The 23,501-nt window shown below is 40.2% G+C and overlaps 1 protein-coding gene across 2 annotated transcripts; it reads left to right on the plus strand.

The window, feature by feature from the left end:
• Positions 1–532: 532 nt before the first annotated feature.
• Positions 533–20,899, plus strand: LOC141910653 (uncharacterized). Of its 2 annotated transcripts, XM_074801367.1 has the most exons (9): positions 533–562; positions 6,757–6,898; positions 7,626–7,800; positions 8,339–8,501; positions 8,962–9,088; positions 9,784–9,964; positions 10,650–10,667; positions 15,570–16,286; positions 18,330–20,899. In XM_074801367.1, exons 1-9 carry the CDS (start codon positions 547–549, stop codon positions 18,639–18,641), a joined length of 1,851 nt encoding a protein of 616 aa, XP_074657468.1. In that variant the 5' UTR covers positions 533–546; the 3' UTR covers positions 18,642–20,899. The 2 variants fall into 2 exon arrangements, with proteins under 2 accessions (XP_074657468.1, XP_074657469.1); XM_074801368.1 differs by lacking the exon at positions 10,650–10,667.
• The last annotated feature ends 2,602 nt before the right edge of the window (positions 20,900–23,501 follow it).

Below are 23,501 nucleotides of genomic sequence, written 5' to 3' on the forward strand. Positions count from 1 at the left end.
AAGATATGACAAGCGCAGAGCATCTTTCAGCAGAGTTCAAGGGAAACAGAAGATATGACAAGCGCAGAGCATCTTTCAGCAGAGTTCAAGGGAATCAGAAGATATGACAAGCACAGAGCACAACGGGGGTATTTCTATGAAAAAGAATTTCTTTAGTAAAATTCCTTTATTATATTAAGATGTTCGGACACAAGCTGAATCTTCGGAGTGGAACCAATAATTTTCTGAATTTGGAAAGCGGGAATTTTTACCAAAACGCACCTGCTACAATAATTAAGAAAAGTAGACAACACATTACCAACTTTATTTCTTTACCTAACAAATGAACCCAGTTGATCATTAAGAATTATTATATTTTTTCTAGCATAACACGACGAAAAAATTATATTCATAGGACTTTGTCAGGTCTTTGTGGCTGCGGGCCAGAAATAAGTACTTCATAATGAGTTATTGAGCGTTCAAATTAGGAATTAACCCGTTTTTTAATCCTGGAAAACAAACGACCAGGCGGTGCTGCCACCTCTTGTCACTGTTCTCTCGGACAAAATGGCTTCTAGGCAAGGTCAGTGATTTATCTAAAATTATCGCTTCTGATTTGAGTTTTAATTGACTTCCCGCGGTACGACACCCGTCAATTTTACACCGACCGACCGTCGATATCCAGTTCTATCATTGGCAGCAGTTCGGCAATTTCTACTTTCATATATTGCCGAGAAAACGAACGTAGAACATGGAAGACCGAGAGATATGTCAAGTCAGTCGAGTCTGTCTTACGAGAAATCAGAAAGTACTTCCATGTTCAATTGGCATTTTGATAGTTTTGGGGGTCTGTATGTCGTACTGAGTGGCTTAAATAAAACAAAGTGTACTGTCTAGTATAGGCCTAAATTTAGAAGAACATTGGAGACTTGAGACTGGTTTCCTGAATCCTGGCTTGATTTTTTAGCAGCAACAAAAAATCAAAATGTCTTAATCTGCTTATCTCTGCTCTGTTGTTGAAACTGATAATTATTACAGAACCAGTCTTAAGTAGGCCTACTACAATCAAACTGAAGTGTTTATTTGATATTTGACATTTTGATATCAGTGTTGTTATAGACCTATCCTCCAAAAAACAGGACTGACTGACACTAAAACACAGCCCCCACAAGGTCATCATCGCGTAAAAAATGAGATTGACCAAAAAACCTGTTACAATATTTCAGTTTTCAGTCTTTTCACGGTATATGCCAGGGGTCGTTATAGACTAACTGTATTGATTATTAATGGTTGTATTTTTTCTCCAGTCTAGCATGATCCGGTCTAGTCTAGTCTTTCCCGAACAGCTGTCGTTCTCAATAACAATCATTTCTCTCTTATTACAATTTATTGACTTTACAACAATTAAATAGAGCAGTTTTATGTGGAATGGCTTAGGCCTATGTTATTAATTCTATCCTCGTCGATAAATCTTTGAATTAGGTCCAGTTTCGTTCAAATAGGGAGCCATTACCTACCTGGGGTTAGAGGTAAAAATACCCAATTCTTCAAAGTAGGTAAACCCCCCTCACTTTTGAATGCGCAAGTAGTACAATGTTATGGTCAATTTATTCATATCAGATCTTTAATGACAAAGACATTATAACAAGTTAATACAGATTATACTAATTATACAGATTCATGCGGACGTATATTCAATGTATTCATATCTATCATGAGGAAGACAAGTTATTGTACAGTTTGAACTAAAAAATACTAGAAATTAACTTAAGGTTTTTACAGCTCAGATTTAGGCCTAGGCCTATTTATCACTAGATAAAATGAGTTCATCGCACAGTTCAAATATATTACAGTGTAGACTGGGTATCCCCCAATTCAGGGCCTATACGCAGGGTCCGATCTAAGGAATGAAAGCCACTTGCCCGGGGGACAAGCATATCTGAAATTTCGCTTGCCCCCTCCAAAAGCTACTTGCCCTACACAGGCGGTCCGATTAATGGCACTATCATCCGTTGTATCGAGTTGGAAAAAAACTTTGTGACATAAAATTGCACTAGCCTGGGGGACAATTGATAATGATAACCTACTTGCCCTGATGAGAATATACTTGTCCCGGCAATCGGACAAGTGCTTAGATCGCACCCTGCCTATATGTAGGGATAAACCCGATAATCTGGACCCTGTTTGATATGTACTTTAAAACTTTATTGTCAAGGTATTATGATGAATTAAACGACATGATTAAAGATTAATTATAATTAGGCTGTTGGGGTTTAATAGAGTGAAGGTTCAAGATTGATGCTACGATTGATTTATACTTGTCTTATAAAGGACTAGGCCTAATTGATATTTAAACGATCTTATCTTAGATACGGGGCGATAAAGATAATTAAAGCGTTTTTTACGCTACAACTATTTAAACAGTATACAGCTCGTAGCCTAGGCGATAAATGCCAGAATTGAACGATGTTAATTTTTTACCTGGTACGCGCCCATTAGGTAAAAAATTAAGATAATTCGATTCTGGCATTTATAGGCTACAAGTCGTGAAGATACGCGACGCAGGTTGGGAAACAAGGAAATAAAGGTGATTATTAGGACAGGCGTTTATTATAAAGTTTGCAGTAGGTATTGTAGGTTTATAGGTATATCAGTAATATAGCGACGTGGAGGCAGGTTTTCCATCATCTCTCACTGATATAAACCTGTGTGTGTGTAAAGAGTTGAACTCATACACGCTGTCAGAGTTTATTATTAGATAAATGTTGAATGGTTGGTTCGCGCCCGGCGGCTCGTGAGCTGTTTCTTTCTATTGCGCTTTCTCTCTGGAGCGAGAGAGAGAGAGAGAGAGAGAGAGAGAGAGAGAGAGAGAGAGAGAGAGAGAGAGAGAGAGAGAGAGAGAGAGAGAGAGAGATAGAGAAATAACTTATCCATGACTTCATCAATCAACGGTGTTTTTTTTAAATCGTCGCTTCATTGTTGTTTGCAATTCGTCTTACTGAAAATTGCACGATTGTCTCGAGCGAAATATTGGTCTATAATTCGTTATAGTATAGCGCTATTAGGCGTATTTCAATTTGATCGGTATTTAATGACTTCGTCAAGAATTCCTTTGAAATTCCAGGCTATGTACTCAGTTCCAAAGTTGTATGAGGTTAATTTGATACTGAACCTAGTTCCAAAGTTGTATGAGGTTAATTTGATTCTGAACTTAGTTCCACATTTGTGTTAGTTTGATTTGACTCTGAACACAGGTCCACAGTTGTCCGGTTTTAATTCCTGACTCAGGGTCCAGTTCCACAGTTGTGTGGTTTTAACTTTTGACTCTGAACACAGTTCCACAGTTGTGTGTGTTCAATTTGACTCTGAACACAGTTCCACAGTTGTGTGTGTTCAATTTGACTCTGAACACAGTTCCACAGTTGTGTGTGTTCAATTTGACTCTGGATCCAGTTCTACAGTTGTGTGGATTTGATTTGACTCTGAACTCAGTTCCACAGTTGTGTGGGTTTAATTTGACTCTGGACCCAGTTCCAGAGTTGTGTGTGTTCAATTTGACTCTGAACCAAGTTCCACAGTTGTGTGGATTTGATTTGACTCCGGATCCAGTTCTACAGTTGTGTGGATTTGATTTGACTCTGAACTCAGTTCCACAGTTGTGTGGGTTTAATTTGACTCTGGACCCAGTTCCAGAGTTGTGTGTGTTCAATTTGACTCTGAACCAAGTTCCACAGTTGTGTGGATTTGATTTGACTCCGGATCCAGTTCTACAGTTGTGTGGATTTGATTTGACTCTGAACTCAGTTCCACAGTTGTGTGGGTTTAATTTGACTCTGGACCCAATTCCAGAGATGTGTGTGTTCAATTTGACTCTGAACCCAGTTCCACAGTTGTGTGGATTTGATTTGACTCTGGATCCAGTTCCACAGTTGTGTGGATTTGATTTGACTCTGAACTCAGTTCCACAGTTGTGAGGGTTTAATTTGACTCGGGATCTAGGCCCAGGATTCAGTTCCACAATTAGGAGTGGTATGCTAATAGATGCAGTGTCTACAGTATATATTACAATAAGCCTAAATCAAAACTGTTGTTTAGTAATAAACCGTGTTAATCTAATGTTGCGTATGTTACACAGATCAGCCGCATAATTCATGTCAATGCCTTACTTTTTCTATCGCCAATTACCCCATTAACTATTATTTACGGCTATTTTGTTTTTCTCTGCGACTTGACATGTTTTTTTTCCCCTTAATTCGCCGACGTTCTCAAGTTCTCTCTGTTCATTGTGAAATCAGATTAAAAATCAGCATGACTTTTGTCATGTTTTCGGGGTATTGAGTTCACAGACTAAACCCGACCTATAAACATCCGTTCAATAATGCGTGGAAAACTGCACGGCTCATTTCCAGGATTTCTAGGCATCCGGCTCGCTCAATGTCACCTTGAACGTAGTTCGCGCCTGGCTCGCCAGATGTCAGCGGCGTACGTGGTGTATGTGACTGTGGTCATGTAGGCTCTTTTTACAACCGCGTATTTCACAAACAAACAGGAAGGCAGGAAAGTGGCCGTAATTGAGGTATTTCGGCGACAATCTTGAATGGTAATGCGTCAGGAAATCCATCCTCACGAAAGGACCGGCGCGGTGCTTTTTCAGAGTTCTGAAGAATGCTAGTTTTTTGTCGAGGTAGCATACACAAATGATGCCTCCTCCGCGGCTGATGAAGATTTTGTTAGGATTGTGGAAATCGCGGGGTTTTTTTCATCGTGATTGTCATTTAATTTCTAAATTAAGCAGAGATCTGCTCGGACTGGGGTGAGTTAAAATTTCTAGTTTATAATCAGGATTTTCCTATAAATTTTGTCGAATTTGGTTAAATTGTCTTCAACATTTTAAGAACGGATATTTTATCGAAAGGTGTTGATTGAGAATTAATTTTAAAATCTTTTTTTTGAAGTTAACTAATCGCAAAAAAACATCTTTTTTAAACGGTCGTGAACATTTCCAGGGATCAAAGTTAGGATTTTTCTCGTTGAAAAAGGATTAAGGAACGAAGGAACTATGAAAATATGAAGCTCGAGTTTTTTAGGAAGGAAAATGAAGAAAGTAGGAAGTGATCTAGGTTGGCATGTCTAGGTCGAGCCTAGGACTCTGTTCCCCCTTGGTTTCGATTTAGGGGGGATGGCGTACTAGGCTAGGTCTACGTGTCGTATTTGTTTTGAGAACGACAGCGTCGGTATTTAGACAGATGAGAATTGAATCAACTCTTCAGTTTGGGACTAGTGAGGAGCGTTAGAACAGCTCCCTTTCATCTTGCTTTATTAAACTAAAGTTGTTTTGGGTAAATTTGAAGAAATGCGTGGCAAGGATTAGCCATTAGCCTACGAATGAAAATTGTTCATTATGTATCCGGTTGTCTTAAAATGATCAGATGCCAAGTATTAGGACCTAATACAGGGTCGCGCCACTGACCTGGAAAACTCAGGGAATCAGAAAACTCGGGTAGCCATTTTTGACAAATTTGGGTAAAATGTTAATGGTGGCCACTGACCTGGAAAAAAACCTGGAAAAATCTAAGAAAATATAGAAATAATCAGGGAAAACCCGGGCAAATTTTGCCGAGAACCTCAGGAAGAACTCGGGGAATTCAGATAATTCTATTGACCACGCGTGGAGAATGAATAGACAGTAACATAACTCGAACGTAAGGCTACAAATATCTCCATTCACACGCTGCTGGTTCACTCGGGGGAGGGGGATTTCGTTATTAAAAACATGTGATACTGGCGGAATTTGGAGAAATGAAAGTAGTAGTAGGGCCTGATGCACCAATTCCCACTAATTCTCGGCCCCCCCTCCCTCAGTTTCTGTATCTACGGTGTCGGCAGTGTACGTGCAGTTCGCATGTAAGTCGCGTACGAACCTCTCCCGCTTGTTTACTGTGTTAGCAGACGGGCTATTCCACTATCAATGTCAAGGTCATTCGATACATACTACTTTACTATTCTATTTCTGACTCATTCAAAAATTAATTGTCTCGCGCGGGCGCGCTCGTTTGACTAATCTATTTGATGTCCCAGGAATTCGTTATGATCTCGTAAACACTTTCATTACCAGCAGCTTCGGTGTCAAAAGGTCGGGCAGGTTTTTTTTTTTCAAATAGAAAGTAGGCTAGATCAGTGGAGGAAATCCATATAAAAGTTTGCTCTAGTTTTTCCCACACGTAGCCTACATCATCTCCGGTGTAATGTCTATACCAGTTAATCGTCCGATTTAAACTGTTACCTCTCGAGTAAAACATTTTTTTTGGGGGGAGGGGTACAGGGGTGGTGTGCATAACCACCTCCTCCTAAAAACCTATAGAGTCGATCTATTCCGAAAACTGAAATTTAAGGGAAAATGAAAAATATTGAATTGATAGGCCTACCTTAAAAACGTTTAAATTCATAAGCTTCTCTGTATTTCTGAGTTGTGAGGAGCTTTCTTTCTGGGACGGTGCCCTTTAGATTATATGCTATACCCTATTTTGGGGGTGCACCCCTCCCTGAATCAGACCCTTGACCCCCCTCCGCCCCCTGAGTTAAACAGTTATCTCTTTGAGTTGATCGAGTCTTATTTTAATAGCCACCAATTTAAGTCCCCCTTTCCTCCCATGATGTGTACGTGTGCTTGATGTAAGAGGTTTCAGTCCTGGTCGCAGATCAGTTTCTATAAAAAACAGTTATAAATGATTGCTATTTGATAGAATGTTATATATTTGTTTTTCTGTTTGTTGACAGTTGACGACGAGGCGTTTGTGACGTTGGCGACTAACGATACGTATTGTATCGGTGCGTTAGTACTCGCGAACTCTCTACGACTAACCAATACTCGTCGGAAACTTGTCGTCCTTATATCGAAGGAAGTCACGTCACCGGTCAGGTACGTTTTAATACCACCGACATCCCTTTAAAAAAAAAATCATACCTTGTTTCTCTCGATCGGCTGGGCCACTTTGGTGAACTGTGATGAAATTTGTGATCAGTTCATTTCTAAAGCTCAGCAGAATTAATCTCCTCTATTATAGTAAAATTCTTGACTCAGTTCAATCGTTCTAGGTTACCTTTTGGGTCTCGAGATAAAACATTGAAATTGAAAATGGAATTGTTGGAATAAATGCCTTTTCTATTCCGGGCCCCACTTTACAGACTAGTATTTACTTTAAACCAGGGGCTAACTCAATTTATTAATAAGACCGTCTAAGTTCTATCGCCAATCTAACAACTTAAGACCAGTCTTAAGATTTTTCGACTTAAGTTACGACTGCACAACCGGGTCCAGCGGCCAGTTGTATAGTCATGACTTAGACTTAAGACCAGTCTAAGACCAACTTATTTCTATAACCAATCTAACAACTTAAGACCAGTCTTAAGATTTAAGACCACTTTTGGACTTAAGTCACGACTGTGCAACCGGGCCAAGGGTTTAAGGTTATACCAGACTATAAAACCGGGCCCTGGACTAGACATGATATATCTGATATTCTGATATTCCTAGATCCACCCCCTGTTCTATAGGCTAACTAACTGATAGTCACTCGTTACGAGTGTAACTTGCTCATTCAGATAAATGGTAATTCATTTCGTCCGCTGTTTTTGTTTCGTTTCAGGCAGCAGCTGTCGAACGTGTTTGATTTAGTAAAAGAAGTCGATATTTTAGACAGTCGTGATACGGTGAATCTAGCGTTGCTGACTCGTACGAATCTCGGCGTCACGTTTACCAAGTTACATTGTTGGAGATTAACGCAGTTCACTAAATGCGTATTCCTTGACGCCGATACTTTAGTGAGTACCTTTCTTTAATACGCTGCCCTTGTATAGGATGGCGTGGACTGCGAGATCTGGTTCCGCACTTCTGAGTTAAGATTTGACTCAATACTGGGGAGCTGGGGCCAGTTGCTCAAAAGTTGAAGTTAAAGATAACCGGGAGATAGATACCATAGTAACAATGAACTTTCAATTGTCATTATGTCAACAATCCACTGGTTAACTCTAACCAACCTTTGAGCAACTGGCCCCTGGATCCTGAGTTAACTCTAGCTCATCAAAACTGCAAACTCGATCCTGCAAAATTGGATCCTGTGTTTAGAATTAACTCAAACCCAATATTAGGGAACTGAATGCTGAGTTCAGAGTGTACTCAAACTCAATACCGGGGAGCTGGATCCCGAGTTCAGAATTAACTCTTAATTCACGACTCAAAGTCTGTTCATTTTCACCGAGTCAAATCTGAAATCACAAATGGCCATGCCTGAAACGGTTGGTGGGTTTCGACCGTTATTGAAACACAGAACCTGATATCATCGTTTTCATTTATTTAAAGGTTTTACAAAATGTCGATGAACTGTTTGATCGAGAAGAACTATCGGCTGCTCCCGATGCCGGATGGCCCGATTGTTTCAACAGCGGAGTGTTCGTATTTCGACCCTCAGAGGAGACATATCAAGCTTTACTACAATGCGCGCTGTCGCAAGGAAGTTTTGACGGTGAGAAACTTCAAGTATTTTTTGTTTCATCGCGAAAATTGCTTCATAGTTTTTGGTACCAGGGCTCAGTGCCATAGTCGAGATATGATAAGTGCGCATGTCTTAAGTTGTGAGAATGGAACTAGAATGATCTTAGACTGGTCTTAAATTGTTAGATTGATTATAGAACCAAAATGAGCTTATACTGCTTTTAAGTTGTTAGATTGGTTATAGAACCAAAATGAGCTTAGACCGGTCTCAAGTTGTTAAGTCTTAAGGCATGAGTATGGAAATAGCTCCTGGGGTCGGTTCCATGGTCGAAACTTAGGTTGCAAAGTGCTCTTCGAATCTTAAGTTTATTCTTAAGCAGTTAGATTGGCCATAAAACTAAGATGATCTTAAATTGGAACTCATGTAACTAGCCCCGGCAATGTAGAACGTACGACCCAGGTGATTTACGTTCGGTTGTTTATTTTTGCAGGTGGGGATCAAGGTCTATTGAATCTATTTTTCTCCGACTGGCCGGTGAAAGACATCAGTAAACATTTACCGTTCATTTATAACGTCGTGTCACAAGCATTTTACAGCTATCTTCCTGCATTCAAACAGTAAGTTAACCATTTCATTCGACTCATTCGATTGGAGACAACTAGTTGCAAGGCAGTTTTCGGCGCATGAGAGGAACTGGCTGGATATGATCAGTTGCTTGAATGTGTCGATGTGAGCGAGCTTACGATTGGTAAGCGTCGATCTCCAGTTCCAGCCAGTTGCCCATGTTCTACTTTTGAGCAACTGGTTGTACTCAATCGCAGTCATATCCGTCGATGTGCGCGCTCTGGATCTCGACGATCGACACGCGCCATGCAGTTGCTGCAACTGACCGGTTGTAACTAGATTTCGATGTGCGCGGGGTAATCGTTCGGTAGCAACTAGTTGTCTCCAATCGCAGTGTCGATGTGCGCTAGGCTTAACACAGTGTTTTTGAAGTGAAACTGTTGTCAGCAACAAAGCAACTACTCAATTAAGTTACTTTGTAAAAGGTTTAATTCACCCAATTAAACATTGATTAAAAATAATGATACAAAACAATGATTGATTTTATGGTCGCTTATATGTCCTTCCCTTGGCAACTGTTCAGCCCTATTAGAATACCGGCATATGGAGAATACCTGTGATTACATTAAGCATTTTTGGCCTGGGCAAACCATTAATACCGATGCCATATCTCTACCGCTGTTCTGATTATTCCGTGTGGATCCTGTTGATGCAAAATTCTTGAATTCTTCGTTTCTTTGTTTTACAGATTTCGTGATAAGATCAAGATTTGTCATTTCATCGGCGCGGTGAAACCGTGGGCTCATTACTTCAACACGCGAACCGGCGAGGTCGAACCGCAACAAGGCAGCGGCCACGACAAAGACTTCTTACAAATCTGGTGGATGATATTCATGACGCACGTTCAGCCGAATTTAGATCCGTCGACCGTGAGTACTGAAAAAAAGTTTTATCATCTTAACGGATCGGTCAGATTGGTGCGAGAAATTGATGGCTGTTTGAAAAACTGGGGAAAAAATTTGAAAGTTTGTGAAAAATCATGAAAATATTCAGAAATGAGAAAAAAACATGTTAAAGGAATTTGAAAAATCCTGGGAACAGTTGCTGAAAAGTTGGTTGGAGTTAACTGGTGGGTTTAGCCGCCTGAGTGACAATTGAAAATCTGAGGGTTGACTTCAACCAACTTTTGAGCAACTGACTCCAGGGGCTGCAGTTGTTGAAAAGTTGTTTAGAGTTAACCAGTATATAGTTGACATAGTGACAATTAAAAATACCTAATTATTATGATATTTTTGCGTCAGTTATCTTAAACCAACTTTTGAGCAACTGCAGCCCCTAATATCTCGTTGTCAACATTGTGGCGTTATTCCCGAGTTCATCAATCTGACTGACCCTGTTAATTAAAAGAAAAAGTCGAGTGTAAGTCCTCGAAGTTCAAAACGACGCCTGAAGGAAAGAAACTCTTTCGCCGTCAGGATTGAAACCGTTGATTTTTATCCGTCGACAGGAACCGAAACTCAAATATAAATCGCTTTATTTCTTGTTGAAAAAAATTGTTTTAAAAATGCGAATATCGATGGTATTTTTTTTCTTCTGATTTTTCGCTTTCTTTAGTTGGAGAACGTAATACAGGTAAATCATTCACCGTATTCAACGTATATGTCGTGTAATATATCGTAGGGGTCGTTCGTAAAGTACGTTTGCATCAATCGGGGTTCAAATATGGAAGTACGGCTGTTTCTTCATCAGGGTGGCGCCATTCACCTGGAAAACTTGAAAACTCGAGGGAATTTGATGAATTTCGCAGAAAAAATGAAAAAAATACAATCATCAATTTAAACAAGGTTCTTACAGGGTGGCGCCACTGACCTGGAAAACTTGGGGAATTTGGATAACGTTATTGACCATGTGTTTCTTTATCAGTACATGATTCAATGAAAAAAGAATGGATTGTAACATTTTAAACCTAAAAATTTCTCTAATTCACTCAGAGGGAGTTTTGTATAAATGGGCCAGTGACCACTCAGCGTAGTCTGTGCGACAATCTGAATCGTATTTGTTTCAATATTTTCCTGCGTACTTCATGAGCGACTCCTGACCAGAATTACTCTTAAATTTAGTCGTAATCCAGATCTCACCGGTTTTTCGCCATTAAGTGTGTGTTGATCACATCTGGATTAAGTCGGTATTTAACACTCCGTGAGTGGTGGGGCTCGGGAAAAGCTCTTCCAAAATTTCTTTCAAAATTTCACAAATATTCATCTAAATTCCCTGTGTTCCGGTGAAATCAAGAGTTCCTGAGTTACAGTATTTTCCCAAAAATGCTGATATGATCTGATGCGTACGTTTCCTAAAGAAAAAAAATTCCAATTGTTACTGCAGTTTTCAGTGGTCGACAGCCCTGTGAAGTTGATTTCACTCGTAATTAAGCGGAAGAGCTTTTTCCGTGCGGTGTTTGATATAGAATTAGACCTCATGTAGGATTCTCTTAATTGATTTCTAAATGATCTTTTTCAGTCCATTTTTAACGGGATCCAGTTCCACCGTTGTGAGTCAAATCTGAGTCAAACCTTGCTACATAAAGTCCCATCATCAAAAACAGACGCGTATAAGAACTGGTTGGTTGAATGGAACGACCTTGGCGACACCTCCGCTGTTCAGTAACCCTCCCTCTCTCATCCGCTGACCACGCACCAGAATTGGTTTGCGTAAATCAGATCCAGATAACTCAGAACTGTGGAACTGGGTTCAGGGCTGAAACAAAACCGAATTGAAAATCTAAAATTTCACATCCCTCGATTAATGTCTATAGTTCCCCATCTGATGTTCACACATTATTCAAAATGTATATAATAGCTCGGGGGACATCCGTAATGGAGACGTAGCACTCGGTGTCGGGAATCAGAAGGAATCGAGACCGTTACGGATGTCCCCTTCGCTCCGTAGATTGTAGAGCCAGTACGCTAGGCTTTCATAGATCGTTCTCAGTGTTCTCCACAACAGGTTTTAGAGGGGCTGCCACCCCTTTCGTTTTTACATCCACTCCTCTGAAAATCAGCCACCCCTTATAAAAAGTCTGCTGCCTCTACTATAGTGGATGTCAATATTCTATCAAAGCTGATTATTATTAATTGTAAGATTATACCAAAATTAAGCTTAAGTGAAGTTTATGTTCTACACTTTTTGGGGTATTGAAAGCCTTGCTAATTCAGCAGCCACAATGTCATACAATGCAGCCCTCTGAGAATCAGCCGCCCCTTATCGAAATATATCTGCTGCCCCGACCAGAGTACATGTCAATATTCTATCAATGTTGTTAATTGCTTTGAAATATATTGAGCTAATGCGATAGATAGATTACGCGGAAATTGAGCTTAATTTTCTATATTTTTTTGGGGATCGAAAGCCTTGCTACTTGAGCAGCCGCGATGTCGTAGTGCAGCCCCTCTAAAACTCCAACGCACCGAGAACACTGATACCGTTTAGAATACATATCAATCTACGAAAATAGTTGGTAACGGAAAAAGAAATCGATTTATATAATTCGTTTGGAATCGAATGAATCGATATCGTTATTCTAAACTACGTAGTTAAATATTACGAATAGCCGTGTCTCAATTTACAGCGGAATTTATTAAGGAAAAATCCCGAAACTGATTAATTGTGGGTTCGTGAATTTTAATTCTAGGATCGGATATAAAATGAAAAATGCGGTCACCTATGTATATCCTACAGTCTGTATGAAAGTCAAACCTAAAATATCATAAGTTAAATATGCTATAGTAGACTCCTGTACCTCTCTGTAATGATAATCGTCCATCCCATCACAGTCCACTGTATCTCTATTTCCCGACACCCCTTGAAAATATTGAATACCTTTCGGTATCATTTCGAATAATTTACGTAGAGTAAATTTTCACTTTCACGTAGAACACTTTTGGATTTAGATTTTGTTTTTGTGGTGGTGGTGGTGGTAGGGCGCGTTAATTTCTGTACCTGCACCGATTTCACATACGTAGACAAATATCACCTTTTTCTAGAAAAAGTAATTCCTGGTTTGGTTTCGGGGTTCAGGTCTCGCACGTCTTTGAATAAATTTAGAAAAACGTTTCACTTTTCTTGCAGGTTTTCGCACACAATTTGTTTTTGAAATAAATCACAAATTTCTTTCGACGTTCGTCGACATTTTCAGATATTCTAGCGTGAAAACAATTTTCGAATGTAAATTCATTCTTGATTATCATTATCTCGTGGTAGTCGGCCATATTTTCCATTTTGTTGAATTCCATGCTCTCGGTGCCTAGGTTCACAAAAAGGATTAACTTTAACCCTTTAATCAATGCTGACTAATTGATAACTGAAAGTGCTTGAGATAATCAGAACATTTAAAGAAATTTCGACCACAGTGCGGTGTATGATGGGCAAACAACTGTCGTGTCTCTACCCTACAGTGCGGTGTATTGTTAGTTACTAATTCACTAGCTTTGACAGTGTTGCTGCCATCTTTCGATACAGATAAAAATTAATTATATCAATACGCCGCGATGCAGTGTACCAGCGAAGTCCATCACCAATTTATACTCCGCACTGCGGTGTAGATGTACTGAAAGGGTTATGAGTTAAACATTTTTGTGAAACTGACTCCTGGTCTGTCTTTTACGACCAATTCCGTCGTCTCAAACTTGAAAGTGATTATAGTGGGTTTAACTTGACAGTTCGCAGCGCTCTCCTCGTAGAAAAAATCTCATTTCAGGCTACTTAAAAAAAAGCTAGATTTTTCTTGGTATTTAGACGGTAAAACAATGTTGTTAGACGCAAAGCTTGCGCTTTTACCGTCATCATCATCTACCCCTGGCAAACACTGTTAGAATATATATATATATTTATATGTGTTAAAATCATGTTGGAATCAAAATCATGACAATGTGCAGACGTATTCGAATTCCTTGTGGGTTGAAAAAAAAAGAAAACGAAATCATTAAAATCGCGCTTCTCAGACCTGTTACTCGGTGATGCAGTCAAACTCGCTTCAGTTGTTGTAATTATGTTGACGAGTTACGCTTAGTAAATTAAAATTTGAAATACACGTGTTTGGACTCAAAAATAAAGAGGACTTCAGTAATGCACCGACTTCCGAATGATGACTACGCACGAGTTTGACCGCATAGGGCTTCACCGGATCTCGTGGGTCTTCGAGGATGTATTTTAACGAGATGATTAATAATTATTGCGTTGATTAGTTTTGATTGCATTTTATCGTCGTTTAATTGAATTGTTCGTTGCATGCTTGTTCACGTTGCGTTCATTAGGTTTTCCCTTCACTACTAACTCAAACAATACTTAAAAACCACTCATAATACAGCGGAACTTCGTTACAACGAACTCAGATACAACGACTCATCTGATATAACAAATATCGAATTTTGTCTAAAAATCTGATTAATTTCATACTGGATACAACAAACTATCAGTTTTAACGAACTGATTTTCTGGCTTCGTGAAGTTCGCTGTAACGAGGTTCCACTGTACTACTACGTACTATTTTCAGGGTCCGATCTAATGAATAAAAGCCACTTTTGCCCATCGGGCGAGCATATCTGCGATTTCATTTGCCCCCTCTCAAAAATCAACATGCCCTTCACAGGCAGTCCGAATAGTGACACAATCATCCGTTGTATCGAGTGGGAAAAAGCTTCTGGACATAAAATTGCACTAATCCGTGGGACAAGTGATAATGATAACCTACTTGCATTAATGAAAATACACTTGTCCCGGGTGATCGGACGAGTGCTTAGATCGGACCCCGCCTTCGAAAGTTCGATTATAAAAAATAGAATATGAATTTGCGGTACCGGAAAAAGATTCTCCTCTTTCCGATTAGACCTTACTTTATGTTTTGGTCATGATGTGCAGAATATTCAAGAACCATATCTTCACTTGGAATTGCCTTTTCTCTTTATTGCGCAATTGTTGCCATTTTCAGTTCAAATTGTCCTCTTTGTAAATACTCTTGAAATGCTGAAAAAATGTCGCTCTTGCTTTTAAATCGGCTACATATTTCATCCTACCTATCGAAATGTAGCTCTAGGGTCCAGTTGCGCGGTCTCATGTCAAAACATGGCCTTAAGACATGTCCGATTGACTATATAGAACCCAAATGGCTATTTATTGGTCTTAGGCCGGTCCTAAATCAAAACCACGACTGCAACTGGGCCTCGAGTTTACTGTTATTCTATGAGTTCTATTTCTATTACGCAATTCGTCGAAATCCATGGATCAATTTACGATAAGATATATACATGTTTTGGACTGGTTCCTTTAGCTCCCCCTCTGTTTAAAAAAGATTTCAAGCATATTTGATGAATGTTAAAACTAACAAATGTTACCTTACGATATTATCTATCCTTTGCCGCCTGGACCTGTTTGTTTGTTTGTTTATTTCCCCCACCTCTGTGTCTGTCTCTCTGCGAGCAAGTGTTTCCTATCTTTTTGGACATTTGTTGCGTTGCTAGCGCCATCTTTCTTTAATTACAGGAAGCTCCTAACACGCGGACTACCGCTGCGCCGCCTATTACTCATATGTTATATCCGTATTGTCTACCGGCGGTGGAGACGTTCTACGAACTGGTAGCGCCGCCCGGTGGTGAAAATAACAATCGCGAAAACGACGACGAAAACGCCGCCGTCGCCGCAGAAAGACTAGAATTCTGGGAGAATCGCGAGTACGAGTTTTTCGAGAGTCACTACGTGGAGCCGCCGATGTCTCAGATCGATATCGACGAACCGCTGCCGGTCATCTTCGACCCGACGCGATTCGAGGACCTCTCGACGGCGAACGAGAAACGCGAACGAGAGGAGAGCAGACGGCGCCGCGAGGAGGAGGAGGCAGAGCGAGAACGACGTCGCAAGGAGGAGGAGCAAGAGGAGAGAGAACGGCGTCGCGAGGAGGAGCGAAATAAACAACAGGACGGAGAAATAGGGAATGGCGATGAAAGGGTTAACGTCGACCGCGACAATAATAACGAAAATACGCAGAATCAAAAGCAGCCAGTATTAAACAATGATCGATCAGTATTAACTACGAACGCTCAAAGTGACGTCGAATCGACCGACGACATTCCCGTTATTATCAGCTGCACGGTGGCGCCACCTGCCGCTGACCGCTATAATTACTGCCCTTTTAATCGTAACTCGGATGAACCGTGCACGTGTAGTTATCGTAGCAACAACAATCACCGCGTTGTTGCCGAGGTATGTTGCTAAGTATCACCCCGCTGCTGTTGCTGCTGCTGCTGCTGTTGTTGACGTTTGCTACGATTGTTGCCGCTTATACGCTTTGTTACCATAGCAACTGATTAGCGCATGCCGCTGCATTAACACTAACGATACGTTAATCATAAATTTTTCGCTCGTTTTGAAATTTTTCAAGATTTCGTCGTTTTTTCTTTTTTTTTTTCGAGCAATTTTTGGGCGAACCGTTTTTTATACTCGGGCATTTTTAAGGTCGTAGGAAAACGAATCACTGACGTTAGGTCGTCGTAGTTACTATTCTAGTAAGCGAGTAGTTTAATGGTAGGCGGCTTTCCGGCGTTTAGATCTCGAGGTTGTAATTTATAGAGTTTAAGGTCGAGGTCGTGAGCTGATCGGCGTGACCTCGACCTTGAACTTGTCACTTATTTATCTTATATCGTTGTTTGTACGAATGAAAGCGGTCCTCGATTCATGGCTAATTTATTTCGACCGTTCTGGACAAAAGTTTTACGAAAAACAACATTTTATATAGCGGTATTCGGATATGACTGATTGCACTAGTTGTTGACTGATCGCACGAGAAATAACTAGTTAACCGACCGCACCGGTTCTATGTATGCATGCGTCTTCATAATGATTAACCTCGATGATATTATCGCACTAATCATCGAAGCACTTGATTTTTTTAACTCAAATCACTGTTAAACAAAAAATGCAATTAAAACTGATTTAGACGGGTTGATTAAGAGGTTTGTTAATGCGTTTGTTTGGGAGTTTTCTCGAGGCCTGATGAAAATCCCATATCTACGATTGACAAACGTATTTATACGATCTATTCAAATTCTAAAAACAAATTTCATCTCGGTTTTTTCAATCATTAAATGATCGATGTTTAATCGATAGTTTTTGCCAGGGGGATGTGATTTTTCAGCTGATCGGAATTTTCTTTCAGCCTTTCATTGCAGACGTCGGAAATGTGATCTGAAAACTAGGCAAGCTCTCTACGGCAGACGTACAAAATGGAAATTTCGACGAGTTTCATTTTCATCGACGCAGGGTTAATTTAATTTTCAGGTTCCCTACGACTCCTTGATTCCTTAAAAATCTTTCTAAACCTTAGAAGTTCTTGAAACTGCTTCAATTTGAAAAAAATGTCTGAAACTCCTCCACTTTTGAGAAATAGGCAATTAGGAAATTTTATGTAATAGTTTGTAGACTACCCCTATATTGGTACAGTTGGGACTAGGATTTATCCAATTAGGCGGTTACTGAATTAGAAACTGAGTTTAGTGGTGTAAAGGATAAAAATCTGCTTACAAATCCACTGAAAAAATGGTTTACTGAGATAAACAGTACCGATTTAGGAGGAGTCAACAGTAATTGGGATAGTGATGCGGGCACTTCCTCAAAAACTCCTTAAGGTGTGACTGATCTGTACGGACCCTGAGTCTATAATCCAACCACTCATTATTGCCTCAACCCAGCAGTGCGATGTATGCTAATTGTTAGATTGTTTAAATCTGTATGGAAAGATGGCAGCACCAGTTGAACAATGTGAAAATTAGTAACTGACAATGCACTGCACCGCTGGGTAAATTCAATGTATCCCTTATACATCGAACTGTAGTGATTGATCTATAGGGACCCTGATACATCGCACTGCGGGGTAAATACAATATAGTGGTATGTCCCTTATACACCGCATTGTAGCGATTGATCTGTAGGGACCCTGATACACCGCACTGCAGGGTTAATGCAATATAGTGGTATGTCCCTTATACACCGCACTGCAGTGATTGATCGGTAGGGACCCTGATTCACCGCACTGCGGGGTAAATGCAATATAGGGGTAGTAATGTTCATTATACACCGCACTATAGTGATCGATCTGTAGGGACCCTGATTCATCGCACTGCGGGGTAAATGCAATATAGTGGTATGTCCCTTATACACCGACTGCACTGTAGCGATTGATCTGTAGGGACCCTGATTTTTTGCGTGTAAAAATCTTCCTCTCTTTTTACGTTCCGCTCTTTTTTCCAGCACGGTTTGATCGGACAGCTGGCGAGTCTGACCCTGGCGAGCGAGCACCGAGAACACGCCGAGAACCCGTACGGCAACGAGCGCGAGTGGCAGTACGCGTGGGAACGCGGCCAGATCGACTACATGGGCTGCGACGCTTTCGACCACATTCAACGCAAAATACAAGAAACGCTGCACGCGACAAAGCAGACGGCGAAACCGGGCGGCGCCAAGAAACCGGCGAGCGGCGGCGCGAAACCGAAAACGACGACGACGCCTCCGCCGCCGAAAGCAAAATCACCTCCAAAACAGAAATCAGTTTCGAAAAGTTAATCGCTTAAAATTAGGTTAATCGTTGATTAATTAGTTACCAGAAATCAGAAGTTTCAGAAAGTCTCGGTCTCAAAGTTCTTAATTTTTTCGCGGCGAAATCAATCGTCATATGAAACGGCGCGAAAATATCCATCTATAAGTGGAACCTCGTTACGACGATTTAGAACGATTTATCGGTTATTTTACAAACCTAGAATTTCGTCCCGAATCTAGGACGATATCGGTAATATGGCAAAAACGAACCATCAGTTATAACGAACTGATTTTCCGGTGCTCCGCAGGGTCCAGTTCCACATTTCTGAGTTAATATTTAACTCTGAGTTAAATCGCTGAAAATGAACTAACTTTAGCTCAAGAGTTAAACCCTAACTCACAACTGTGGAACTGGGTCCAGCTCGTTGTAACGAGGTTCCGCTATATTTCTCTTTTTTCTTCGTAAGAAATGAATATCGATATTTTTCGACCACCCATACGACGATTGTGGCTCAGTGATATTATAGGTGGCGCCATCGGTGTGTGAATATATAGGCATGAGTGTGATTTAGTTTGAAATCGGGAATCGAATCCCCGAGATACGTAGCGAGTATTTAAATATTATTTATTTATCGTAAAAGTGCTTTTTTCTCTTCGTAGACTTCAGAGTGAAATTTTGCGTCGGATGAAATGCGTAGATTTACGCAGGTTTTCGATTGAACGTATTCCGGTTCCGGGATTACGAGCTCTCGGTCAGGTTTAACAGATTACAAATATCTACCGGCCGCTTCTATCAGGTTTACAGATTACACTTTTCCGGAATAGGTAGAGCATTATCTGGTCGAAACGAACACACCAGGAGAGAATTCCGAAATCATTAGAGACAAATCGAAACCCGTCAAACTCCCTACCGGCCAATTCTATCACTGTTACAGCTAAAACTAACCCGGAATAGGTAGACGGTATTCTGGTCGAAACAAACGCGCCAAAAGAGAATTCCGGCATCGGAACCAATCGAAACCTGAGTTAGTTAGTTTTGATGAGTAGCAATTAGATTTAGGATGTTTGATTAATCGGTATAGCCTGTCGCAGGCCGCTTTAATAAAATAAACCCGAAACAAGAAACTTCGTTTCTTGTTTCGGCGCAAATGTCCACACTCACGAAACAAGTCAGAAAACGTTTCATGTTTATATCTAGCTGTCTGCGTTAGGCTTACTTTATTAATTGACTTTCATTTCATTAGAAACCTGTATCATACTGTATATATAATATAGAAGAGTTGAAGAATATTTAACTAATATTCAAGAAAAGATTATCGGAAATCCGTATCTCTAACTATGATTGTTAATATATAGTTGAACTCTCGTGTTGCTAAGCAACCGAACAATGGTAAACTGCTCGTTAGTTAGTCTCGTGAAAAGAAAAAAAAGTTATCGGAAATTTGTCGAATAATGAAAAAAATGTGTATTTTTGTACAAATACATGTTTGTACGTATATTGTCTGTCTGTGCGTCGTTGCCAGTTGTCTCCAGTAGGTGGCGTGCACTCTCTCTCTATCCCTCCTCTCATGGGGGAGTTATTACATGCATGTTAGTTCAGAGTAAATGTAGCTGATCATTACGACAAATCATTCTCTATTTATTAAGATGTAGAAACGAGTTCGTTCAAAGTTATCCTCATTTTTAGGCGATTTCTGTTGTTTTCTACTGAATTAGGTTTCAATGTACAGCCTGGAGCCACCCCCTCAGCTTGGAGCCACTCAATTTAGATGTTCGCTATTGTAGTGTAAAATCTTGATCACTTTTTTAAAGGGTGCTCAGGGGCTGATCAGGGACATGTGAGACTTGTGCAAGTCCATCTAATATTTGTCAACAAACCAAAAATTAATGCATTTCAGTATAAGAGTAATATTGCCTTTTTGGACATCGCAGTGCCCTTTTGCTATGTGACAATTCCTTCAAAATTGGCCTCTGGAACTGCCCCTGGGGCTGTTTGCATAGTCATGGCTTAGACTTAAGACCAGTCTAAGACCAACTTAGTTCTAAAGTCAATCTAACCACTTTTGGACTTTTGGAGGTCACGACTATGCAACTGGCTCCCTGGTGCTAAAATGTCTATTGTCAGGGGTTTGTGGATGTAGTTCTAATGATTATGAAAAGTTCATTTTCCTAGTCTAGATCGTATGAATTGAATGAATGTCTCAAGACTTGCTGGTTCCAGGCTACACATTGATATAGTGCATTCATGAGTTATGAGTTTCTAGCAAGCCGTCTACAAAATACACTCGCCTTAGATTTGTAAATTCATTGAGAATTCACTCTTCCCAGAGTTTACGTATATATTTCCTTTGATCTTTCGCTTTTGATTTGTTTTAGATGAAAAATGGCTTATCGTATTTACAAATCATGTTCATAAATTCCGATAAAATCTTCCAGCTAAGCAATAGATGTCGGCCTCTATAAATCCCCTTATGACATCATCGTCATCTACGCTAAAAACGTGCCATACTAATGACTACGCTCTAATATATTGTAAAAACGAATATCTCTATGTGCTCGATTGTTATCGGATTATAATAGTATCGATGTTATATTGTTATTTCTCCACAAAAATGTGCTATTTATGAAAGTTGTTGATGAGTGCGTGCGAAGTTCCGGTTCCGTAGGCGGTGACGTGCGAGAGTCCTATTTTAAGCTGAAATGAACTGAGAACTGACTCCGCGGAGTCACGGTGACGCACGAGAGTCCTATTTCAGCCCGAAATGAACTGATAAATGACTCTGCGTCACGGTGATGCGCCTGAGTCATATTTCAGCCCGAAATGAACTGATAAATGACTGCATCGCGGTGACGCGCGTGAGCCATATTTCAGCCCGAAATGACCTGATAAATGACTCTGCATCGCGGTGACGCGCGCGAGTCATATTTCAGCCCGAAATGAACTGATAAATGACTCCGCGCGGAGTCACCGACTGCTTAGTTGGAACTGGTTCCCGAAAGCGTCGGTTTCTTCATCTTAATCTAATGTTCAGTATCGAATATGTGTTTGACATTTTCTACGCTTTAAAATAATGCGGTTTACTCCACGAGTCACGGGATTCTGGTAACATCTGTGTTTAATTCGCGAAAAAAATGGCAATTAATCGAAGCAATTTGAGTTTTATATTTTTGTACGAGTGTGTTTTATGTCCTCGTGAAATTGTGTCATCAACTCCCAACTCGGCCGGGTCTGTCCAGTTTGAGACATTCACGCACTTTAATTATTTTAAGAGGTCAAACTGGGCCGTATTCGGTTTTCGTATCTAGTCGACTAGTGGTCGCAACTAATAACCGAATGCACTTAATTCGATAGTTCCGACTAACTGACATTCGGTTTCACTTGGTCCGACTATTGTCGACTAACTCCGATAACCGAAGTTCGTCCTGGGCCCAGTTTCACAAAAAAGTTAAACTCAAATATTTGGTGTAATCGCCATTGGTTACTTCATGTTTTCAACGAGGACAACAATTCAAACTTAACCGATTTAAGCTTAAACTTTTTCGTGAAACCGGGCCCAGGTGGTAAATCCAATATTTGTAGAACCTGCGTTTGTAACAAAGCCAATTGTCAAGGAAATGTCTCGGATTATCAGAGTTACTGCCCCCACGATTCCTTTCTTAGGAGTCAATAAATTCTGGTCCCAGGAGATGGGAGGTAAGCGCAGAATATTGATCGATCGTCAATCGTTCGGTACTGTACTAATTGTGTATTACGTTGTTGAAACCTACGCTGGGAAGTGAGTGTGTGATTTCATTTATCATTTCGTTGATATCTGCAGCCTCGTAGCAGCGCTGTCAGGATGTTGATATTTCTGCTTCATAGCCCGTCTATCACAACACTCTTCTATTTCTTGTTAAGTGTGTGACATCATTTTTCAAAGTCCTGTCTCGTCGAAGTTTTGAAAAGATGTCCGCCCGAATCTGTTAATCCGTAGCGCGCCATTCTCAATAAATATAAACTCGAAAAAAAAATTACAAAATTGTTTTTGTAAAAAAGGTGATTTTGTTCGTAGGGAGGTTTTGTATAAGGTCGAGGTCGTGTGGCCTATAAATACTGGATCCAATTTCATAGTTGTTTGTTAAGATTTGACTTTTTTGAAATAAATTAGGGGATAATTTTAAGTTGCCTTCGCAGTCAAGTTTTTGTTTACAATCTTGGACAAATTGGGTCCAGAGAATTATTGTAATTTGTTGCAAGTGAAATGATTTTCTTTGATACGGAAACTACTTATATTTAAAAAAATACAACCCCGTGTGGTAGAAATGATTAAATTCATTTAAAGCGAACAAGGTTTTGAAAACGCATGGAACTTGTAACTTGGACTGTTAGCAATAAAAATATGACGATAAATTTTACGCTTCAGTAAAACGAAACATTTTGTTGTTCATCTTGTTTTGTCGTTCGGAGTGCCGGGAGTTTCGGATCATCTCAAACTAGTCCAAAAATCCCCCGGCAGACATTTTTTGGCAATTAGTTTAGGGTAGCCACGCTTGGTGGCAGCACGTGATGGTACCCTAGCGGAAGTAGTTCGTCGCGTAAAACGTTGCGGGGGCCGGAGCGGGGCATAAATCTATCGGATCTCGATAAATCGAAGGTTTGATAACTTAGTTTCAGGTAGAAAGATAAGACCTAATCCTGAATTGCAATAAACTGGTCACCAAATCGTCATCAAGCTGAATAATGTATTGTTCTTTATTCAGTTGCCTAGAATCAAATAAATATTTCAGGATCTGAAGAAGCGAAAGGCTACTTCCGATATATATTTTTGTAAGACAACAGGCGTCGGTTCAAATAGTTTAATCGCAAAAATAATAATTTCCGCCCACTGTCTTTGCGGAATTCATCCC

The sequence above is a fragment of the Tubulanus polymorphus genome, chromosome 9 (genome assembly GCF_964204645.1).
Source record: "Tubulanus polymorphus chromosome 9, tnTubPoly1.2, whole genome shotgun sequence".
Lineage (NCBI taxonomy): Eukaryota > Metazoa > Nemertea > Palaeonemertea > Tubulaniformes > Tubulanidae > Tubulanus > Tubulanus polymorphus.